Source organism: Salvia miltiorrhiza, chromosome 3 (assembly GCF_028751815.1).
Source record: "Salvia miltiorrhiza cultivar Shanhuang (shh) chromosome 3, IMPLAD_Smil_shh, whole genome shotgun sequence".
NCBI classification, from domain to species: domain Eukaryota; kingdom Viridiplantae; phylum Streptophyta; class Magnoliopsida; order Lamiales; family Lamiaceae; genus Salvia; species Salvia miltiorrhiza.
In genome coordinates this window covers 3,643,700-3,667,815 of record NC_080389.1, presented here as the reverse complement: position 1 = coordinate 3,667,815, position 24,116 = coordinate 3,643,700, and the positions used below count along the sequence as shown (strand labels likewise).

The window sequence follows — 24,116 nt, the reverse complement described above, 5'->3', positions numbered from 1 at the left end:
CTCTCTTCGCTGCTCTGGCCGCCAGAGAAGTCACTCTTACCTCTGAAACAGACCGCAAACCCTCTTCTTCACCACTTCGCCCGATGATTCAGTTTTTCATTGCCGATAATCAGGGACGTTTTCTACACTTTTCATATTTCTTTTATGCCCTGAGGACATGGCATACTTTAAGTGTGGGGGAGTGGTGTTTTGTGCTTATATTTTTCAAAATTGGGCGAAATTGATTTTTCTATGCTTAGTTTTTAGTCTCGAATCTGGCTAATTTTTATGAATTTGTGGAAGAGAAGATGGTTTTCGATGTGAATTTCGGGTTTGTGAATGAATGGAGGATATTCTTGTTTTACCTTTGATATATGTTTCTTGATTGTGCAAAGAATTATGAGTTTTGTTGCAACACTTTTGTAAGTTAGTAAAACGTGATTTGTCCGGTAGATGCTAGAAGGAGTGTTGTCATTGTGATTGCCTACGATCGTATCTTATCTGTGAAATGTGAAAAATGTTGGACGAATTGCCAACTTCAAAATTGCCAGCTCTGAAACATCTGGCCTGTTCTATAATGTGATAGTTCTGAGTCTCTGCTCCTCTAGTCTAACTATGAGCATGGGAAACCACGTGAAAAGACTTTGGATTACATCCAAATGGTTTTCTTTCATGAATTATGGCTCAACTGTCGAAAATATCAAGCACACAAAGTGTGAAAAAATGGTGATATTGATTATAAAGGCGATCACATTAGGGAATTCACTTCTAGCGGAGAATTGGGTCTGATCGAATTACTTGCATTACTCTTTTGTTGCTTCTTAAACTTTGAGTTACTTGCATGACCGAGAGATGTATGTTGATTGTAAAGTTTTGAATTGACTTTGTGAATGATGGGATGGAAATAAACGTTGTTGAAATCAATCTCTTCCTAGGATTCATATAGATTTTGCTTGAGGACAAGCAAAAGGCTAAGTGTGGGGGAGTTGATTTATGCTTAATTTACACGATTTTTTAGGGGTTTGTTTGTGCATATCTTAAGTTAATCTTCTGGAAATTGGTGCGTTTATGGTGTATTTTATGCTTTGCAGGTGATTTAGGCTTTCGAGATGGAAGAATTCAATTTTGGATGATTTTCGCGATTTTTAGGTGTTTTGGTCTGAAGAGCAGCGAAATCATCATTGCTCTGGAAGACCAGAGAAATCAAAGCCCAGATCAGCGAAGTCAAAAGCCAGTCCAGAGAAATCCGCGGAATGCAGAGAAGTCTCGCCAGAGATATCAATGCCAGAGGCGATACCATTTCTCTGGCGAAGTCAGAGAAATCAAGGCAAAGAAGTCAAGAAGTCAGAGCAGAGAAACCAATCGCCAGAGTCAGAGGAATCACCTATTCCTCTGCCGAGAAGTGCCAGCATCAGAGAAGTAAAGTCAGCGCTCAAAAGCCAGAGAAGTCGCCATTCCTCTGGGGATAGCATTCCGCTGGCGACCCATCTCTCTGGCGAGGCCAGAGAGATCACCCGTTCCTCTGGCGATATCAATCCTCTGGCGATAGCAGAGAATTCGTCATTTCTCGGGCGCGACCCGTTTTCAGAGAGATTATCCATTCCTCTGGCGAGAGCCGCGAATTCGGCAAGAGTAGGAGATTTTCCAGAGCACGCATCCAGCTGGAAAGTTGCCTTATTTTTATACGATTCTATTACCTTTAGAATTCAATTACCTTTAGAAGTTTACTTTGCATGGCAACTTTCCATGGTGATCCGAAGGAAATTTGAAGCCTATAAATAGGTCCTCTTTTGGCCTTTCAAAGGGAGGACATCATCAGACGGCAGAACCACGAACCCTAGTATTGATACTTTAGTTTTTAGCTTTAGAATTTTATTGCTTTCTAGTTTTCAATGCTTGGATTAAGATTAAAGATTCAAGTCGCTACTTCAGTTTTTATTTAATTCGGTTTTTATTTAATTCAGTTTTTACAATTGCGTTCTTTTTAATTATGTTTAAGTTTTATTTTGCTATGTCTGGCTAGTTTCCTTTAGCTGATTCTAGGGTTTGTAAATAGTTGATTGAATTTATGTGATTTATTTGTTAATACCTTTGTGCCTTCCAGTTTATGATTCATAATTCCTGGTGCTTAATTTCTTGTGAATTATCTGATCAATAGTTTGCATGTTTAGCTATTCGGTTTGAGACCTAGCGGAGATAACTGTTTAGCGGATTCAGGAATGTATGATATGATTTTAACCTTGAGACCTAGCGGAGATAGGTGGATCATAGGGAGCTATTCTTAGGAGCTATTGGGAGTTAGTATATTTTCTTGAGACCTAACGGAGATAGAGAATTTACTAATCTACGATCGTTGCTGCTCTAGCGAGAGTAATTGATTACTTAAGTGATCTCTCATCATAACTGGATTAAACTGGTACATAGGGTTAATAGATTTATTGCGTAGATTTAATTAATGAATTTACTACCCTAGGATCAGTTGTCTTTCATATTTGATTTTTCCTACGATCTTTTAATTATTGCTAATTGCGTTTTAGTTTAAGTTAATTAAACCTTCTTTCTTTCGTTTGCCTGAATATTACTAGAGTGTAATTAGGATTACTTAGAGTGATTTGTCATAATAGTCCCTGTGGATACGATACTCGGTTACTTAATTTGTGCTACAATTGCACCGTGTTAGTTGCGGTAATTTGTTGCTAATAATTTAGTGATCAGGTGGCCACCTCTCCGGCACACAGTTTCAGATATGATAGATTACAAAAGAACTTAGTCTGATCAGACGAACTTTAAGAATCACAAATGAACTTAGTAAGCTTGGGCCTTTTTAGCGAAAAACTCCCTTGCTGTACTGATTATGATGGCATGACAATTTATAGTTTTGAAGCATGTATTTTTATACCTAGGCATACGTGCCCACTGAGTGCTTTTGTACTCAGCCCTGCATATGTTTTCTAAATGTGCAGGTTGAGCTGATGTGATGATGGTGCTGCAATGAGCGGAGTCTCCAGGGTTGTTAATAAATAGTTAACCTGTCTAGAATATGTCTTCATACATATGTCTAGCTACTTTCCGCTGCAAGATGTTGTTGATGTTATAGTATGTTATGTCATACTTTGAGTCTTAAGAGAATGGTTGCATATGATGTATAACTTGATTAATGATATTAATTAACTTTTATGCAGTCTTTCATAGACTGTTTTCAATTGAGTATTAATGAATAAAAATGACGAGTTTTATTAAGATGAGTAAGTTTTACGGCTATAAATGACGCCCCTTTTCTTCCCCTTCTTCTTTAACCCCATCCCTAGTCGTGGATCACTCGGCCTAACTATCCCTAGTTAGGGCGGGCTGTGACATAAATTAAATGAGGAATTGGAAAAAATAGGGTTTACGAGCTGACGCGCGCGAAGAGCAGATAAGGATTTGCGAGCTAAAATGGGGTTTATCGCGGCGCCTAGGGTTAAAAGGGGCGGCGAGAAGACGGCCGGCGTGGCAACGGCGAGTCGACACGGTCGGTGGCAGGCGACGCGGGTTCGAGATGGAGAGATATCTCCGCAGCTGCTGCTACGGGTAAACAAACAGAGGACGACGAGATGGGGGGCGCAGTGAGTGCCGGGCGGCGCTGGTCGTGGCGGCGAGTCGCGACGGCGGTGGCAGGGCACGGCGATGGTGAAGAGAGAAAGAGGCCAGGTCCGATTTGGGGGAAATTTTGAGGTGTTAGCGTGAAAATTGAGCGGGAGCAACGAATAGGGATTTTAGGGGTTGAAGAAATGAAGTCAAATCTTTTTCTTTCTTTTTTTTTTCTTTTTTTTTTCTTTTGTTTCACTTTTATTATTTAATTTTTGGTATTTAGGTTTCTAATAATGTATTTAGATTTTATTATTTTTCAAAGTCTATAACTAGAAATAAATTCAGATTTTAGGATAAACACTTAATTTGTTATTTTTTAATATAATATAATATAATATTAATATTATTTTAAAAAAATTAATAAAAAAATTATACATAACAGTTTTTAGAGACGCTCATACATAACGGTTCAAAAACCGTTGTAAATGACTCTTATACATAACGATTCTTTAGCGTTATAAATAACTGTTATAAAAGATGGTCATAGATAACGGTAGCGTAACGGTTTTGTAATACCGTTATGTATGCAACTAATAGATAACGCAAAAACATAACGCATTTGTTCAAACCGTTATCTATGCATTTAGACAACAGTACATAGATAACGGATTTTTGAAAAACCGTTATCTATTCCTAAAAGTGCGCTCATACATAACGGTTTTTGAAAAAAACCGTTATCTATGTACTGTTATGTATGTAAACTTTTGTAGTAGTGAGACGAAGAAAAAATGGATCAACTGTACGTGTTCGGAATGTAGACTTAGACAACCAATGGGTTGTACCATATAATGCACATCTATTGTCCAGATACAACTGCCATATTAATGTCGAGGTATGCTCTGGTATTACAGTTGTTAAGTATTTGTACAAATATATCTAAAAGAGACATGATAGGGTGGTGGCATTCATATAACCCAAGATGACGAGCCGCATCAAGTTGATGAAATCAAATAATTTCAAGATGCACGATGGGTATCTGCACAAGAAGCAATGTGGAGAATGTATGAATTTGGTTTGAATGATATTTCTCCAGCAATTATCAACTTACAACTTCACCTTCCTAATAAACAATTTGTATCCTATCACGTATCTCAAAATCTGCAGAAGCTTTTATTGTGAGATCATGTTTCAAAAATGATGCTTAATGAATATTTTTCTATGTGTGCTACAAGTGAAAAGGCAAGGCAATATCTCTATAGAGAATTTCCAGAGCATTACGTATGGAATAAGAGGGACAAAATTTGGACAGAAAGGCAGAAAATTAGCGTTATTGGACGTATAAGTGCAGTAAGTCCGATTGAAGGAGAAAGATACTATCAAAAGCTATTGTTAGATCATGTTAGGGGACCAACCTCTTTCCAACATTTATTGACGGTTAATGGTATAGAATGCTCAACATTCAAAAAAGCGGCACAAAAAAAGGGTTTATTAGAAGCTGATCAAAGCGTTTTCGATTGCACGAATGAGGTAATAACATTTCAAATGCCAAATGAATTAAGCATCTATAAAATTCGATCAATGGGAAAATCTCAATATTGTAGCAAATGCAATCGAAAAAACGCAACCAATGGAAAGCATCGATGTTGGAGATATTGAAGAAGAGCCCACTCAAGTGGAAGAAAAGAAACATTCATTCGAGAAATAAAAAAAAATAATCCCGTCTAGAAAGATAAAATAAACCCGTCTAGAAAGAAAAAATCTACAATGGAGTTGCAGCCCACATTATCACAAAAGAAAAGAAAGAAGGATAACCAAGAAAGTTTGATGACTACATTGAGATTACAAGTGACGATGATTTGCCGTTGAACAACATGCTGTTGCAAACCAAAAATAAGAAGAAGAGATCCCCAATCGTCAAAATCAAACAAGAAAAGATCTAAAATTCGTCTTGCTCCATACTTAGATAATTTAGGATGTTTATCATAGATTTTTTTACATTTTTATTTAGAGGTATATTATGAATATTACTTTCTTGCATTTAAATGTATTCATTAATAGTTGCATTGATTCCTTTTTTAAATTACAATTATAGTCAAATGAATAAGACAATTAAATAAATACAATTAATTAATACAAATATTCAAAACTATATAATAATATATATGAATTTTATTTGCATAGTACAAAATCACACGTGTTTAACGTGCATCGCACGTTCTTACTGCTAGTTTAAATAAATAACTAAATAAACAAGTTTAATGCGTAGTTTTCATTGTAAATACTTTTCATTATCATATTTGTCACTTACAAATGCATTCCAGATATGCATTGTCTTTTTTCGCTAGAATCCAATATGGCATCAACTTTTACATTTTTTTTTTAAAAGAACTTTTACATTTATTTAAGTTCAAATAATTCAGTCGAAATGTTACTATTTATTTTTATTGACGTCTCTCTATAATTATTGAAGTGTGATGCATTTATCTAGAATATTCTAAGAGAGAATAAGCTATGTATGATCTAGAGAATTCACCACTAGCTAGATTACTCTAGAGTATTCTAAATAATACCTAGGAGAAGTATGAGTATTCTAGAAATTAGATATTTAAAATAGAGTATCTAGAGAATTCCAAGTAGATACTAGTAGAGAATTCTAGATACAAACTAATGTAGTGGGATTTAGAGAGATCTTCCCACACCTATAAATAGAGCTCTTGTGAGCCATTTGTAATCAATCTCAAAAACATCACTCTATCTAATATTATCTAAGTTCTTTGGAGACAAGAGCTCAATTCTAAAATCATTCTCTCTATCTTCTACACACACTACATTCACAATATTCTCTACACCACTTCACTACAATCACTCACCACACTCAAACCACTATATAATCACCTCCATTTTCTAACAATAATAGAGAAATGTCTATATATCATTCATACTCCACTTTGATTTATTTTATGCACCCAAGGAACATACCTATCACAGTAGATATGATTCAACCACAGATCGGCCAAACTTTTCTTGAACATCTTTGGGAGTTTCAATCTGCGAGCAAAAGAAAAAGGATTAGAAAAGGATAAACAATGGTGAAATATAATATCAATGTAGATAATGTATATAATATAATTCCTACAAGCACTTAAAAATTTCAGGCCAAAATCCCTAAAGAAGAAAAACAGCTTTCTATCAATTTCAACCATCAACAAAGGTATACAACTAGAAATTTGACGATACCTTAGTCTTTTTATACGATGTCTGAACTGCTAGCTCAAATGTGAACTTACCATATATAAGTAGAGCATGAATTAGAAATCCTTGACACCAGCATGCAAAATACCACCATACAAGCATCTACAAACGCAAACAATTCCATTTGGGGCCTGAGGGTTGGGCTTCTATTTGGGCTGTTTCCTTTTAAATTTAGCTGGCCCAATTTCCTTTTATTTTTATTTGATTGGGCTGTCGTATACAATAGCATTTGGGCCGGTTTTTATTTTTACTTGGCTGGACCCGATTTTGTTTTCTGTTTAATTCATTGGGCTGGGTGTGTTGGGATTGAGCAGATTTACTTTCAAAAGAAAATGGGCTGCGATTTTAATTGAATTTGGCCCAATTTATTCATTCAAGTTTTGGACTATTGTTACCCCTTGCTAGTCCATATAAAAAATCTAAGCGTTTTTTGTGTAAATGAATTCTGTAAGATCCATTTCATAACCCATAATTTTAGATTCCCATTTCTTTGAATAAATCAGAAATTGTGAGGTTGAGGAGATGAGTGTTGGGAGCAGCTTAGGAGGAGGCTTGAAGAAAGTGCTGGCTGAAGTGGCCACCAGAGGAGTCACTGAGGCTAGAGCTAAGAGTTTGAGATTTTTGAGCTCGAGCTCGACTCGGTTCGGTTCGGCTCGATTATTGAATCTTAGTCGAGCTCGTTTAAGCTCGTCTCATACATGCTTCCACAAATTGTATATATTATGAGCTATATTAGTAATTATATAGTGTAGGGATAAAATCGTAATTTTTTTGAAAGCTCGATTAGGCTCGCGAGCCTAACGAGTCGAGTATGATAAAACTCGAACTCGGGCTCGATACCTAGTCGAGTAGCTCGAGCTCAAGCTCGACTCGGCTTATACCGAGTCGATTTCGAGTAATTTTTGAGTCGATCCCGAGTAGCTCGCAAGCTAGCTCGGCTCACTTACACCCCTAATCTAAGTTCAGTAAATGTACAAAGTGATAGGATTTTCACCATTCACACAGTTGTTAATTGTTTAATAAGTTCTCAACCACATATTCAAACTCTATGGGCCTGCTATCATTTAGCAACAGTGGCATGCATGATATATGAGAGATACTATATGTTTACTATACCAAACATTAAAAAAGTTTCTATGATAGTGTTCTTGTGGATAGATTACTTGGCAAATAGGATTATAAAATAGTTGTCTTAAAATGTGATAAGGAAATTTAAATAGTCCATCTTGTTTTTGTAGAATGCTCAATCAGTTTGTAGACTCCATCTAAAATAGAATAAGATCTTCATTTGTTTGGATCCAAAATACTGCAATTCTATCTTGGCGACCGAATAGGCTTGAAATGTTGAAGCGTCGCCTAAAGGGGCCACCAAGAAAGGGCAAGGAAAGCGCGCTAAAAAGAGTGGCCGATGAGGATCATCTCCAAAAACCAATTTATATGAAACTAGTTTATAACCGGTCGAAATTCGACGGGAAATCACTTTACATCATAATTATTATTTTACATTATTTATAATCATAGTATATGAAATGTTATTTATATAAATTGTTCTTTAAATAATTTTGTTTGATCAAAATAAATTGGGGATACAGTTCCAACTATAATAATCTCAACAATTTTTGTCAGTTATATGTTAATTTTTTGTTGAGAGTTAAAATAGATTGTCTTTTTGTATAAGTTTTTATTTGATGAAATTTCATGAAAAGTTGATGTGAGGTTGGCGACCTATGCCTTTTTAGAGTGCATCATTTTCTTGAGGTGTTTTTCATTTCAAGTAATTTGCATATGTTTAACCCTACAACATATCTTGATTGTATCTTTGAGCTGTTAATAATATTCAATAGCTTTGATAGGGATAATAATAACCTTTATTTCTTCGGTTGGATCCAAAAAGCAAAAATAACCTTTATTTCTCTATATATGTTCATGGGATGGGCTTGGGCTTGGGCTTGGGCTTGGGCCTAGTCGAGAATAAGAAAACAAGCTAGATTTCATTGAAAAAAAAGTTGAGAATGAAGCTCTATATCATAATTTTATACTAGTATATATTTCCCAAACTATATGAGATAATCAAATGAGATTGAGTGAGTGTTAGCTTCCTAAGTTTCATGCTATGAGTAAGCAGGACAACAAAAATGGTAATTTAGATTAAGGTGGTGTAAAATTTCATATTAATAATTTTTATTGAACTTGATTCAGAATGGTTGGAATACGTTTACACCATAGTGTTCTTATTTAAATTTACATGTAATTTAATGTTTCTCAGCTGTATGAGGATTGGACATTGCCCGCCTTTTTTTTTTTTTTAAGTAGTGCACTGCGAGAAGACAAATCATATTCCAAAAGGTTTTATTTTGAATCTTATTATTATGCCCATTTAAGCATAGCATAATGCTACACTAAATGATCACCTATCTAAAAAAAATTCAATTGTAGCTTGCTACTCTTTAGCTCCATTATTTCATAATTAGCATAATTAGCACAATGTGATAAGAGACTAGTAAACTGTAGGGTCAACCGACAAGTCTTCTCTTATCTTAGCTGTTTGGCATTAATGTGATTCTGAAAGGTGGATGAAAAGCTGCACACATAATGTTTCTGATAATAATTGAGAAGAGGAGATATACCCATTTTACACATTGTTTTTGCTGAACCTAAACTCAGATTCTATCAAATTCTTTCTCAGAAAAATATACACTGTTTTTCCTTGGATCATGGCAGCCTATGCAGCCATAGTTTCTCTTATGAATACCATCAATCAGATCGAGCACCACCCTTCCCCTCCAATTTCTATCCACAAACAACAACTTGAATCTCTCACTCAAATTCTTACCTTTTTGCAGGAATTTCTTGAAAGTTATAAGTCCCCTGTTGCCGATGGAGATGAAGCTGATCCGCTGGAGATGCGTATCGCAGATGCAGCTCATGCTGTTGAAGATGTTATCGAATCACATATTGTGGACAAGCTTCAGCCGAGGAGATCCAAACGTATCGCAGATGCAGCTTATGCGGCTGAAGATGCTATCGAATCTCATATTGTGGACAAGCTTCAGCTGAGAAGATCCAAAAAAGCCAAAATTGATACAGCTGAAGCTGATGAACAAATCAACTTCTATCAAGATCGTCTACAACAAGTGATAGAAGAAATGAATGTGATCAAGAAAGAAGCCATGGAAAATGAACTGGGTAGATCAATGAGTCCCAACGAAGTCAGTTTCATCAACTTCTATCAAGATCTACAACAAGTGATAGAAGAAATGAATCTCTAACTCAAATTTTTTACCTTCTTACAGGAATTTTTCGAAGGCTGTGACACCTCTTCTGACTACAGCGATGAAGTAGATGCGGTTGGAAAGGAAGTCAGTTGCATCGACTTCTATGAAGATCTACAACGAGTGATAGAAGAAATGAATGTGATCAAGAAGGAAGCCATGGAGACTTCAGCTGATGCTCAGCTGCAGAGAAAGGTATCCTCGACTCATGCTGGCTCCTTGACGTCCTCTTCCACTGTGAAGAAAAGCATGATGGTGGGCTTTGATGACGTGGTACTTCAACTCTTGGATAAGCTCACTGGAGGGAACCGTAACCGCCAAATCATCCCAATCACAGGGATGGACGGGATTGGTAAGACCACTCTTGCCCGACATATATTTGAGCATGCCCTTGTTAAGGAGCATTTTGATATTCGTGCGTGGACTACGATTTCTCAAACTTATAATGTTAGAGAAACACTTAGGTAAGTTCTTCACCAAGTAAGTGGAAATTTGGGTAGTGATCTGAGTGAGGAAGATTTAGGAGAAAAATTGTACAAGTATTTATGTGGTAGGAGGTATCTCATAATACTTGATGATATGTGGAGTGTAGAGGTGTGGTACAAGATAAGGTTTTTCTTTCCCGATTACAATGATGGGAGTCGAGTAATTGTAACAACTAGGCTCTCAAACTTGGCTACTGAGTTGACAAACTCTAACAGCATTGGTATGAGATTTTTAGATGACGTTTGTAGCTGGAGTTTGTTCTCCAAAACTGTATTTGGGGATGAGGTTTTTCCTCTTCAACTCGAGGAAATCGGAAAGAAGATCGTGGGGAAGTGTAAGGGACTTCCTTTGTCGATTGCTGTGATTGGGGGTCTTTTGGCAAAGTCCGAACTTACATTGGAGTATTGGGAGCACATAGAGAAAAACTTAAGCTCAATAGTGAATTCGGAAAATGATGAATATTGGTTGAGAGTATTGAAACTGAGCTATGACCATTTGCCTGCCTATCTGAAGCCTTGTTTTTTGTACATGGGGATGTTTGGGGAAGATGAGGTAATTAGGACCGCACAACTCATGAGGCTATGGGTTTCTGAAGGCTTTCTCAAACCAATAATCAATAAAAGCTTGGAAACAATGGCCAATGAGTATCTGAAGGAGCTGGTCGATCGAAACCTCATTCTAGTTCATGGGTTAGGGGCAGTTGGGAATATAAAGTACTGCAAAATGCATGATTTACTGAGAGATCTATCATTTCAAGAAGCTGAAAAACAGAGTTTTTATTATGTCTTAGGGCAACATTGTCCTCAAGGGATAAATAGCCAACGCCGCATTGTTATTCCCAGAGGAATTTCAGATAAGACAGTCAGGGATGCCATGGAAACTATGTCACGTGCTCGTTCTTTCATATGTCATGGTAATACAGTGCCAGAAAAATTGCTAAATTTTAGATTTTTGAGGACATTGATTACAGATAAGTATTCCAGTGCGTATTTAGAAGAAAATGTGTTTCAAATGGTGAACTTGAGGTACCTTTGGGCTAGATTTCGTGAGGGGTTTCAAATCCCTTCTTCAATTAGTCTGCTCTGGAATCTACACACACTAATTGTTTCTTGTTACGGTGAACCTACGACTGCACCGGTAGAAATTTGGAAAATGCATCAGCTTAAGCATGTCGATGTAGGTGGAGTAATGTATCTCCCAGATCCTCCGAGCGGGGATAGTGATGTTATGATGGAGAATCTAGAGACGCTCAAAGGAGTGAGAGATTTCAACTTGAATGAAGAAGTGGTTAAGAGAATTCCCAATATCAAGAAACTGTCAATAACATACAAGGATAAACTAATATTGGACAGAGTGAAGTGCCTAAGCTATCTTCAATGTCTGAGTAAGCTGGAAAGCTTGACGTGCTTTATTGATGATGGATGTGATGAGTATTTGCAGAGTATTAGCTTCCCGCACTCACTCAAGAAGCTGTATCTTAAATGCGGAAACTTCCATTTGGAGGAAATTATGGAAAAGATAGCTTCATTACCACTTCTTGAGAAGCTCGAATTGAGATATGGGCAGTTTGCAACACGCAGTTGGGAAATAGTTGAAGGCCAATTCCCGTGCCTCAAATACTTGAAATTGTGGGGGTGTGAGGATATGGAATGTTGGACGTTAGAGGGCTCCTGCTTGCCACGCCTTGAGCAACTTATTCTCTTCGTTATGGATTCGTTTGAGGAGTTCCCTTCAGAAATTGGAGAAATAGCAACTCTCAAATCAATTGGATTGTGGGATTGCAGTGAATCAATGGCTGTGTCTTTGAAAAAGATAGTAGAGGAACAAAAGGAATTACAAGGGGACCCACCCTTTCATGTTATAGTTAGGTCATCCAACGTCAGCCAAGAACTGCAGAGGTTGGCAACTCCCAACTTTCGTGTAGTCAAATGGTAGTTTGATGTGATGAGGAATTAAATTGTGCCATGGGATGAAGATGTGAAGCTGTGAGATTGAACTTTAGGGGGGCGTTTAGTTTGCACGATTAATAAAATGGATGATTGGGTATTTTTATCATCGTTACTCCTTCTATAAGATAAAAATCAAACAAAATTAATTTAAATGATAAAAATAAAGGGCTCAAAGTTCCAATCCAACAAAATAAAGTTTTTGACTGAGCTCGAATTACCTAAATAGAACATGAAAGGATGGATCTCCTCTTGTTCCTCTACCATCTTTTTCAGCGATACAATCAGTGTTCATGGTCAGGAATTCGAAATACCGACAAGTCCTCTAAGAAGGCACAAAACACTGATGCATATGTTGTTTCAGTTTGCTTAACCGATCCTTCCCCCGCAGGGAAAGGAGCGGTCAAGCTATCGAAAGCAACATACGCGCCGGTGCTTGTGCCTCCTTAGAGGACTTGCAGCCGGTGTCTCGATACCTGGCTATGGACATGGATTCTAAAAAAATAATAATGTTCTAAAAATTTACCCCAAAAGTCACGTCAAATTGATTCAATATAAACAATTAAATATTTAAAATAAATAGTGTAAATATGAGGATTTGGACTAGCAAGTTAGCAACATGATTTTTGATATGAAATATATATTTATGCATCTAAAATTGTAGTAATATAAATTATAATATCATTATTTTTTGCACTCTTATTTATTTATTTTATTTTTGGATGGTGTCAACATAAATATAGTTGATCGAGGTTCAAGAAAGAACCACTAAATAAAAAAAGAACGGAGAACCATTTTCAGCCATTCGATCATCAAGATCTACGGTGGATGCATCATCTTGTTGGATGAATGCAGAACCTGGGTTCGAATCCTCAAGGGAGCAAATTTTTTAATTTTTTTGAGTGCATTAATTTTAACAGCGAATGTGCATTAATTTTTACAGTGGATGCATTAGATTTGATGGTTCTCACGTTCTCACAAATAATGTAGTTCTCTCTAGAACTACACCCTATATAATATATATATATATATATATATATATATATATATAGGGGAGGGCTAGAATAAAAACCATCTTAAGTGTATAAAATATAAATGATTTTCAGCCCTTAGATCATCAAGATCTACGGTTGATTCGTAACCCTTTTGGATGAATTCGTGGTCCTGGGTTCGAATCCCAAAGGTAGAAAAAAATTATTTTTCACAATTCGTAACCATGTTGGAAGAATTCGTAACCATATTGGATAAAATTCGTACATTAAAAAATGTTTATATTTATATTTTAAGAAGTATTTTTATTGTAGCCCTCCCATATATATATATATATATATATATATATATATATAGGGTTGCATTCTACGAAAACACAATATTAGATGGAGAATGGAGTCGCAATTTGGTTCGTCAGATCAATCTTGATCAAAGGCTGAGATTAGAAGTTAATATAATTAAAATTGGTAAGATTCATAATATCCCTTAATTTACTCCTTTCTCTCTCCTCTCTCCTCTCTCTATCTCTCATCACCCCTCACCTCTCTCCTCTCTCTCTCTCGTCCCCTCTCTCCTCTCTCTCAAGTTCAACATAAGTTCAGAAGTTCAATACCACAAATTCAAAAGTTCACAGAATTATACGTATAAGTTCAATAAAATTATTTACAAAATCTGCCGCCCCCTTCCTCTTCTCCGGCGAATGTTCAATGCACGGAGAAGGGGGCGACGGCCGGAGTTCAGAAGGCGGCGGTGGTGGCTGAACTTGGGGCGTTCGAAGGCGGCGGCGGTGGCTGAACTTGAGGGCGTTCGAATGCGGCGATGGCTAAACTTGATGGAGTTCGAAGGCGGCAGTGGCTCTGAACTTGAGGGCGGCGGTGGATCTGAACTTGGGGCGTTCGAAGGCGGCGGTGGTGGCTGAACTTGAGGGCGGCGGTGGTTGAACTTGGGCGGCGGTGGCTGAACTTGAGGGCGTTCGAAGAGGCGGCTTCCGATTGCTGAACTTGGGGGCGGTGGCTCTGAACTTGAGGGCGTTCGAAGGTGGCGGTGGTGGTGTGAAGAACATAGATCGGACGGAGGGGGGCGGCGGTCGAAGATGCGGCTTCCGATTGCTGAACTTGAGAGATGACGGAGGGAGGCGGTGGTGGTGGCGTGGAGAACAGAGAGATGACGGAGGGAGGCGGCGGCCGAAGAGGCGGCGCCACGCTGAGGTCGGAACGCGTTGTAAGAGACGGCGCCGGCGCCGGTGGGCTTGCCTGCCGCTGCGTGGGTTCAGTGTGTGTGTGTTCTGTGTGAGAGACGAGAGAGAGAGAGGGAAAAAGGGACGGGTGAGAGAGAGATGAGAGAGGAGAGAGGAGAGAGGGATGTGAGTAATTTAAGGGATACTAATATTAGCTTTTAATCTCAGCCCTTGATTAAAATCGATCTAACGAACAAGATTATGACTCTAGACTTTGCAAATATTTATGTTCTTGTTGAACTCTTCCCTATATATATATATATATATAGGGGGCCGCTCCAATGAGACCCCCTAATTTTAGTAAGATCTAGGGCACGATCTGGTGCGTTTATTTTATCAATCCTATGGCTGATATTGTATCTGGAGGGTGATTTTTTTTCGCAGGGTTCGAATCCTGGAGGGAGCAGAATATTTTAAATTTTGTTATTCATCAGTATATACTGCATTGTTCATCAGTATATACGGCCCTGTTCATCAGTATATATGTCTTATTCATTACGAATTTTTTAAATTTTATTTTTCATCAGTATATACATCTTGTTCATTAGATATACGTTTTGTTCATTAGTATTATATATCTTATTCATTGTACTCATGTTACACGAAAAATAGGGGGTCTCACTGGAGCGCGCCCATATATATATATATATATATATATATATATATATATATATATACAATATTATTTAGGTGGTATACTCTTGCAAAATACAATGAGATTTGTATTGCAAATTACACCAACATGCGAAGAGGTTCAGCCGATGTAATCGTACGTATCAAAAAATAAATAAATTATATATATAAAAAAAGGGTTAATATCCATAAAATACACAAACTTTCACCGAATTTGCAAACCCGGTGGTACACAAGACTGCCTATTGTCTTTTTTCGCTAGAATCCAAATATGGCATCAAGTTTTTCATTTATCTAAGTTGAAATAATTCAGTTGAAATGTTATTTATTTTTATTGACGTCGTAGAGTATGAAATATCATTCACATCTATAAAAGAGAAATGTCTATATATCATTCATACTCCACTTTGATTTATTTTCTGCACGCAATGAGTGGATCAAGAAGACTCTAAAAGTTAATAATTCGAAGGAAAAATACATATTTAAAAGAGCTGGTACAAAACTACACCAAGTGAAGCTGTGGAATGGAATCTAAATCTTACAAATTAAGTGCCCATATCAATGCGATTTCCTATCCTCAACACAATTCATGAGAGACAGAGAAAGAGCATAAGTCTAAAACCATAATCAACTAAAATATGCAACTGCATCAAGAAAAATGATTTTGGTATGAATAGTTCACTATGCGAAACTAAAAGCATTTTATTGATTATGCTCCTCAATTTCAGCAATTTTGATTCCACATTTCAAAAAGAAAAGCAAAGTGGTTCTCCTTTTAGCATCTTTTTGCCACCGGCACTGCGTCGTTTGTTTTCCCTATTATATAACCTCGATCCAGAAAATAACAGCTGGGGCATCCCAAATGCTCAAGAGATTAATCTATCCACAGATAATATTGTTTCTTTGTAAACCTGAGATTGAACAAGAGTAGTACTCATATGAGACAACAAAAATCTGCTAGACCTGTGTTATTTAATTATCTGAAAAAACTACTCCATGTTATTCAATTCAAGATGCAAATTTGATGAAAATTATGCAATTAATTAAAATTTAAGCAACTGCAAAGTCCAATGGGTTAGTTGCGCCTAAATACACAAACTTTCAACCAATTCTAGTTTTGCACATAAACTAAAAAATCTGCCTCCAAACACATGAACTTTCAATTGTTCTGATTTTTCACACGATTATCAATTGCACCCAAATTAATGTTGAGGTGGATGCCTTAAATACCTACATGGTTTAAACAATTGATGTGCTAGACGAGGTACTTGGATTTCTATACGCTACTTCAGCTTGTCACGATGATATTAATTTGTCACTTTAACTAGCCACGATCGCCGAAAATTGATAGTCATGTGAAAAATTGGAACAATTAAAAGTTCGTGTATTTGGAGGCGGAATATTTAGTTCATGTGGAAAACCAGAATTCACTAAAAGTTCATGTAAATAGGCACAATTACCCCAAGTCCAATATAGTAGGACATGAAAGTTAACTTATCCTTCTTTCTTTGTGAACTCCATTAGGCATCACATCTTAAGTGCATTCAAATTAATATGTTCACCACTCACATACCACCTCCCCACAAAAATAGAGAAACTCAAGGAAAAGATGAAGATCATACCTATCACAGTAGATATGATTCAACCACAGTTCGGCCAAACTTTTCTTGAACATCTTTAGGAGTTTCAATCTGCGAGCTTGGGAGTGTTGGCCCAATTCTCATTAATTCTCTCATGACCAAGCCCAACTCCCAGGCCGAAAGTATCTTCCTCGGCCCCTTTCCAAACCCTAAGCCCACCTCTTACCCTGATATACCCCCACTTCACTTTGTCTTCTCATCCCCTCTTCCCTGCGCCGCTCTCAAACCCTAATTCCTCTCCTCTTCGTCTTCCCCGATGCACCGCCCTTCCAACGTCCATCTCCTCGTTCTCATCTCCACCATTAAAGCTTCTCCCATCAATATCCCCTCACCAAAATCACTATATAATCTGGTCCTAATTCCACACAGCAATGGGAAGATCTTCTGAGATTGTGAAAGAAGGCTCTGCTACTCCTTCGTGATTCTTCCACTTTCTGTGTGTGAACAAGGTCTTCCCGCTGCTGTGAGAGTTATCGCCAGATTCCTGACTATCGGATTCCTGTTTGGTGATACTCTGAGTGTGTGCAAGCCATCGGAATCCTGTCCATCGGATTCCTGCTGCTGGTGGCTGTGCAATTGAGATCTGAGTGTTGATCTGTCCCTCCTGTTCCATGAGGATCATTAAGCTGCCGGAAGAAGCCTTGCCTACTGTGGGAAAAATCTGAGCCAAAGTGTCCCGAGGCCACAATTTTTTCCCAACTCGAGTTTCCTCTGTTTTCTTTTATCTCTCTTTCTTTAGGTCTCCTGTTGCCCTTTTCTTGCTTGCTCTCTTTGTGTTTTGCAGGCACTAACAGGAACTAGAAGAGGAAATTGGCACTTGAGTGTCGAGTGAAGGCAGCAGGACGGTCGGGAACCAAGAGGTGAACCCTCGGCTAGGCGAAGATACCCAACACGAGCAAAAGAAAGAGGAATAGAAAAAGATAAACAATGGTGAAATATAATATCAATGTAGATAATGTATATAATATAATTCCTCCCATTTACCGCATTTAATGCCTTGAAGAGAGCCTTCACAGTGTTGTGGGGATTCCTTGAACCAACAACCTACAAGAGTATTTCCATCAGGACAAAGTTGGAAACAAAAGAACATATCTCTCGAGCCAGTTTCATACCTTTGATTTCACATTCTGTAACCAGCTAAGTTAAGAATCAACTCCACAGTTTTGCCTGCCTTCATCCCTGATTGTGTAGGAGCTGGCCAAAGATACACCTACAAGCACTTAAAAATTTCAGGCCAAAATCCCTAAAGAAGAAAAACAGCTTTCTATCAATTTCAACCATCAACAAAGATATACAACTAGAAATTTGACGATACCTTAGTCTTTTTATATGATGTCTGAATTGCATGTGCAATTGTATGATCCTCATGCCGCTCTACATAGTGCAGATTCTGAAAGCACTTCTCATATGCCTGTGGCAATAGGCCATTAACATATTAAACTATAAATAGCAGATGCCGCGATGAGTTTCTATAAATATTGAAACGTTTTCTTATTTGAACAGACAATCCAGTGGCATAATACCTTTTAGAGTTGACTGCACATTCTCAGACAATAGTATATAATTTTCAAGCCAAATTTACACACGTGCAGCATAAAGAAGCATGACAGTATGGATTTGAATTTGAACAGACAATCCAGTGGCATAATACCTTTTAGAGTTGACTGCACATTCTCAGACAATAGTATATAATTTTCAAGCCAAATTTACACACGTGCAGCATAAAGAAGCATGACAGTATGGATTTGAATGCATGTATAGTTCTGATACCTTTTGAAGAGCAAGCGGAACTGCAGGAGCCTTTGCTTTAGCAAAACCAATAACACCATTGTAGTTCCCACAAGCTAACATTGCAGTGTATTTGATAACTTGTCCACCCTGTCTCGTTTATCAGTCATAATTGTTAAAAAAAAATGGCTACTGAATCGTAAATGAGGAGGCTATATTACCTTTGTAACTTTACACGTCCTATTCACATCGACCAGCCTAACATCAAAACCCTGCACACAATGGAGACACCCAATTTAACATATTGATCTGATGGTACATAAATGACTACCAGAAACAATAGTTCCCATGATTCATGAATAGAAAAGAAAAATGGTAAATATTAGATCAAATGTGAAGAATATCATCATATGATTATGAGCAGGTCGTAAATAGCCAAGGCATTTATTATCCTGCACGCCTTTTTTGTGGTTAAAGTAGAAAATAAATCTATCATAACAATAAGAGCATCTCCAATGCATTGGTGCTTAGAGGGGGTCTTAGATGGTGGTCCCCATCTAAGACACACCCCTCCCCAATGCATTAGGTCTTAGAGTGTCTTAAATCTTCATTTCCACAAAATTCACATATTCACACTTTTATTTTTAAATTCTAAATTTCATTAAAATTAAAATTCAACATCACAATAAAAATAAAAATTACATAATTTAAATTTTATTTTAAAATTTAAAATTTTATTAAAATTAAATATTCAATATTGCATCAATTAAAATAAAATATAAAATTTTAAAATTAAAATATTACAATAACTAAACATCTTGTGAAAAAATTAAAATAATTAAAAACCAAAATAAGAAAACAAACAATAAAAATGGTTATTTACTCAACCCACCCACCGCCCCACTATCTCTTTCTTCCCCAAATTTTTGAGTATCTCAAGTTTAGTTTCTCTGCATATTTATTCCCCAAATTTTCGAGCATCTCAAATTTTCGAGCATCAGATTTAAGCAAATTTCGATTTTTTTTTTTAAATGGGGCGCGTCCGGAGGACGCACCAACCATTTCTCCTCTTCGCCCCAGGTCTCTGCCAAGCATCGGCTTCGACCCCCCCTGGTTCTCCAACGCGGCGCAGCTGAGGAAGCACCGGGTCGACGCCTCCTTCGCAACGAGCATTGGAGATGCTCTAAACTACAGTAGCATAGTATAATAGTACGTGAACTTAACCATATAAACAATCTCAAATTTCAAACTTAATAATTTTCGATGCAACATATCTTAGAATTAGAAAACATGACTTGAAACAAATGGTAAACGATACTCCGCCTTCAACGCGAAATGTTTCTCCTCAAATTCATCAATTATTTTCATCCATTTGAATGCATCATCAAAGGTCTCTGTTCAACTCTATAAAGTCAGACAAATGTCTAAGCACAAAAAAGCAAGTACTAAAAAAAAGAACACCCACACCCAAGTTCCATAGCTTTTGGTCCGCTATCCCGATCATGATTTTCCTACCCCCAGAGGGGGAGGTACTTCCCTTTTGGGCCGGTTGTGGGCGAGGAGGGATTCGAACCCCCGACACCGTGGTTCGTAGCCACGTGCTCTAATCCTCTGAGCTACAGGCCCCACCCCGTCTCCACTGGATCTGTTCCCGGGAGTACCCTTTATTTCTATTTATTTTATTTCTTTCTATCAAAGAATCCTATGGACGGTTGATTCTAGTATGATACACGTTGAATCGCAAAATTTGGATCAATTTCAACAAGTTTTGCTTTTGAATTGGAAACTTGCTCGAATTGGATCCTTTCGATTGTCCATATATTTACGAAGTTGTTCCAGTTGATTGGCATTAACCCTAGATCCCTGCCCCTGAGAAATGAATTAATACTTTCGGTTCGAGCTCCATGTAGTGACCCGCTCTTTTATATATTTTAAATCCAGTAGTGAGTGTTTATTTTTGTTCATCAGTGAATGAAAACGGTTTTTATCCTGATATAAATTCAGCTTATGATCCTGAATTTATATTGTTAAAGCAGTCATGATATTATTTCAGAATTATAACTGACTTAGCAAAGTCACATTATTTATTTAAGCGAGATGGAATTAGAATTTATTTTTACTCAAGTCGTGGATTATTTCCGACTCGTGAGTTAATTAAATCTGCGGATTTAATTTAGATATCAGAACAACGAACGAATTAAATCTACGGATTTAATTTAGATTCATTTTATAACTTATCGATTTTAGCGAGATATCACATGTTGAAATCGGGATTTATTTAAATAAATAGTACAAGCAAATATGAGCACGCGATCCACTTTACAGTTACAGAATCACCGAGACAGAGAAAATACATCATTAATTCTTCTCTACTTTTTTTTTTATTTCTTTTTCTTCCATCAACTTTTGTTCCCCAACTCCTCCACACCATTATCATCACTTTTCCCCACCACTTTCACCACCATTTTCCCCACCACTCAATTATGCAGCAACACAAATTGTTCCAGCCATCAAGTCTCTTCTTCCCTCACTAAAACGTGCAGAAGAAGCTGAGAAAGGGAGAGAGAGTTTCCTCCAACTCCAAACTGTACCTTGAAGAGGTAAGCCTTGAAGCAAATCTTTTCAACTTCTTGTTTAGCCTACAATTATTAAGAAGAACAATATACAATTCAATTTCAGATTTTTTTTTTCAACGAATTCCTCAACTTAACTCAGTTCAAACACATTACAAGGTAAATACTAAGCTCCCTTATTTCAATTCCAGTTCACGCATCATCCATCAAACACACTTTGGATAAAGAATACAGAGTAGAAGATGAGTATATTTTGCATAATGGACATAGCAATCAACCAAAGTTAGTTTTATGTGTTATTCATGAGTCAGACAATGAGGACTTTCGAAATAGAAACAAATCACTATGGCTAGTTTTACCCACTGCATAATCGAATTATAGAAATATTAGAGCTCAATAGAATCATGAACTGAGTTTATACAAACAACAGAGATTACGCCTTGTAGTTAATTTGCGTTGAGAGCCGATAGAAAGAGGGTCGAGTTTTACTTAACTTTAGGGAAATGGCGCAGCCTGTTCGGTCGAGCCAAGAAGTGATGATCGGGCGACAGCTCAAGGGGATCCAAGCGCCAACCGTGAATCACGGCGACGTGCAGAGGCCGCCGGACTCGTGCGCAGCAGCGACTCGCGATGACAGCAGCGTCGACGGCGTCGAGCGGTGAAAGGTAGAAGACTCCCGACCTCAGCGATGGTTCTCGCCGATTCTGAAGTAGCAGCGCGGCGAATCTCGCTGATTCTGGAGTGCAGCGGCACGGCGAAGCCGGCCTTCCAGTAGCAGCAGCGGCGTCGGGGCTCGGCGGAAGTCAGATGACAGCAGCGGCCATTCGCGAGCTTTCCGGAGACAACAACAGCAGACGGCTTAGCTGCTGCCGTCGATCTAGAGTAAGAAAAGGGGGGTGGACGGCGGCTGAACACGGAGCTGGTCGACGGAGGGAAAGATGACGGGTCGATCAGCTGCTGCTCAGCCACGACCGGAGAAGATTCGAGGGAGCAGAGTGAGAGGCGGATCTGGTGGTGAGCGGAGAGAGAGCCGCGGCGGCGGTGCTCGCCGGTTGCTCAGTGACGGCGACCCATGGTGAACGACAGAGGCAGAGCCTTGCTACTTGACGGAACTCGACGGAAACTAGAGAGGAGTCGGCGACTGCTCTGAATCGGAAGACGGCGGCGCTGAATCGATGGAGCCCGATTTGGTGGGCTGAGAACGAGAGAAAGAAGAGAGGCGAGAAGGCGTCGGACCTTGGCGCGGCTGTCGACCTCGCCGGATTTCGGAGCAGCGGCGGCGAGCCCTCATTGAAGAAAGAGAGTCGAATGATTTTTGAGAAGAAGAGAGAGATTGAATTGAAAGAGAGAGAGACAATGTATCTGAAGAAAAACCAAGAGAGAAACGTGAGTTTAGAAAGAGAGAGAACCGAGTGTATTTTTTTAATTGGGCTTCTTTCTTTTATTTTAAATTGGGCTTCTATTTTAATTGAGTTGGGCCGAAAATTTGGGCCTTTATTTTTCTTTGGGCTTCATTATTTATTTATTCTTGGGCCTTGTTGTATTTATTGTAATTGGGCCGATTTTAATTATGAATTGGGCCTCTTATTTTATTTATATGGGCCGATTTTAATTGTAAGATTGGGCCTATTTTAATTACTGATTGGGCCTCTTAATTTATTTATATGGGCCTTTAATTATTCACATATTTGGGCTACTGTATCATTGCAGTTGGGCCTTATTTATTTTACTCAGATGGGCTTTTATTACATTATTTCATTGGGCCGAATTTATTTAAATTAAAGCCCATCTATTTTATTTTAATTGGGCTGTTATATTATTTCCGTTGGGCCTCGTTTGATTTATTTAATTGAGCCCAGCTAATCAAATTATTTATTTATTGAGACAAGATTTATTTAATTACTTGAGCCGATGAATTATTTCAATTGGGCCTCTCATGTTAATTATTCAAGCCAATTCTATTTAATTAATTATTAGGCTGTCTTATGTTAAGCCTTTTAATTATTTAATCTTATAACATTATTTATTCCTATTTATTAAGCCCGAGTAATTTATGAGGTTATTCAGCGAATAAGCTGAATTAGTTATTTCTTAGTAACGACCAAGAAAGATGGATTTATTTAATTGGCGGATTAGAACATCCTAATAGAACGGATTAATTTTTATTAATTATCCGGCTTCATGAGATGAGACTTAGCTTTTGTTTAAATCCGATAGCCTGGATTAACAATAGAAATTCCCTAATTATTATTTCAGAATAATAATTCATGCATAAGGATCATGCATAGTTAATTACGCATTCTCATTAATTGAGGATTTTATTCGAGTAGTATCTTATTTATATTCTCATAATAAAGGTCAAGCACGAGATTAATAATCAGTCAAGGAGCTACTGTACCACAGAAAGTTTCTAACAGGTGGGCATTACTTTCATATATATCAAATGAGTTTAAATATTACGTTCAAGCAAGTTATTTCATGACTAAATTAATTGAAGTTATTTCAAATATTGTCTTGCCATAAAATATTTAAATTTCAGTATGATATCTATCTGATGTGACTTTTATCATGTAATCGAATTCGGGTCTTGAGCAGTTGATAGCTATCCTGCCAGGGCTAGTGTACACCAGTGACCGTGAGTCATCTAGCGGGTTGGCCGGTCAAGTGACCGTGAGAGGTGGCCACCTCTCCGGCACAAAGTTCCAGATATGATAGATTACAAGAGAACTTAGACTGCAGTCGAACTTTAAGAATCACAAATGAATTTAGTAAGCTTGGGCCTTTTAGCGAAAAACTCCCTTGCTGTACTG

General features: G+C 37.7%; 2 protein-coding genes and 1 non-coding gene across 4 annotated transcripts; 1 reads left to right on the top strand and 2 right to left on the bottom strand.

The window, feature by feature from the left end:
- Positions 1 to 9,344: 9,344 nt before the first annotated feature.
- On the top strand, positions 9,345 to 12,620 carry LOC131016852 (putative late blight resistance protein homolog R1C-3). 2 transcript variants are annotated; one of them, XM_057945629.1, is made up of 2 exons: positions 9,345 to 10,010; positions 10,095 to 12,620. In XM_057945629.1, the coding sequence occupies exon 2, from the start codon at positions 10,653 to 10,655 to the stop codon at positions 12,492 to 12,494; it is 1,842 nt and encodes a 613-aa protein (XP_057801612.1). In that variant the 5' UTR covers positions 9,345 to 10,010; positions 10,095 to 10,652; the 3' UTR covers positions 12,495 to 12,620. The 2 variants fall into 2 exon arrangements, with proteins under 2 accessions (XP_057801612.1, XP_057801613.1); XM_057945630.1 differs by having other exon boundaries at positions 9,348 to 10,010.
- A 5,505-nt stretch (positions 12,621 to 18,125) lies between these two features.
- Positions 18,126 to 19,938, bottom strand: LOC131018111 (uncharacterized). Its single transcript, XM_057946834.1, has 5 exons — positions 19,789 to 19,938; positions 18,955 to 19,005; positions 18,776 to 18,883; positions 18,321 to 18,416; positions 18,126 to 18,215 (listed from the first exon to the last, which is right to left on the bottom strand). Exons 3-5 carry the CDS (start codon positions 18,854 to 18,856, stop codon positions 18,126 to 18,128), a joined length of 267 nt encoding a protein of 88 aa, XP_057802817.1. The 5' UTR covers positions 18,857 to 18,883; positions 18,955 to 19,005; positions 19,789 to 19,938.
- A 347-nt stretch (positions 19,939 to 20,285) lies between these two features.
- Positions 20,286 to 20,364, bottom strand: TRNAR-ACG (transfer RNA arginine (anticodon ACG)). The gene has a single exon. It is a non-coding gene; the product is annotated as a tRNA-Arg (tRNA).
- Positions 20,365 to 24,116: the final 3,752 nt, after the last annotated feature.

Coding starts and splice junctions, on each gene's coding strand:
- LOC131018111 (XM_057946834.1), bottom strand. CDS start 18,856: ATGTTAGCTTGTGGGAACTACAATGGTGTTATTGGTTTTGCTAAAGCA. Junction 18,417..18,775: donor TTCCGCTTGCTCTTCAAAAG/GTATCAGAACTA, acceptor CTATTGCCACAG/GCATATGAGAAGTGCTTTCA. Junction 18,216..18,320: donor CATCATATAAAAAGACTAAG/GTATCGTCAAAT, acceptor AAGTGCTTGTAG/GTGTATCTTTGGCCAGCTCC.
- LOC131016852 (XM_057945629.1), top strand. CDS start 10,653: ATGTGGAGTGTAGAGGTGTGGTACAAGATAAGGTTTTTCTTTCCCGAT.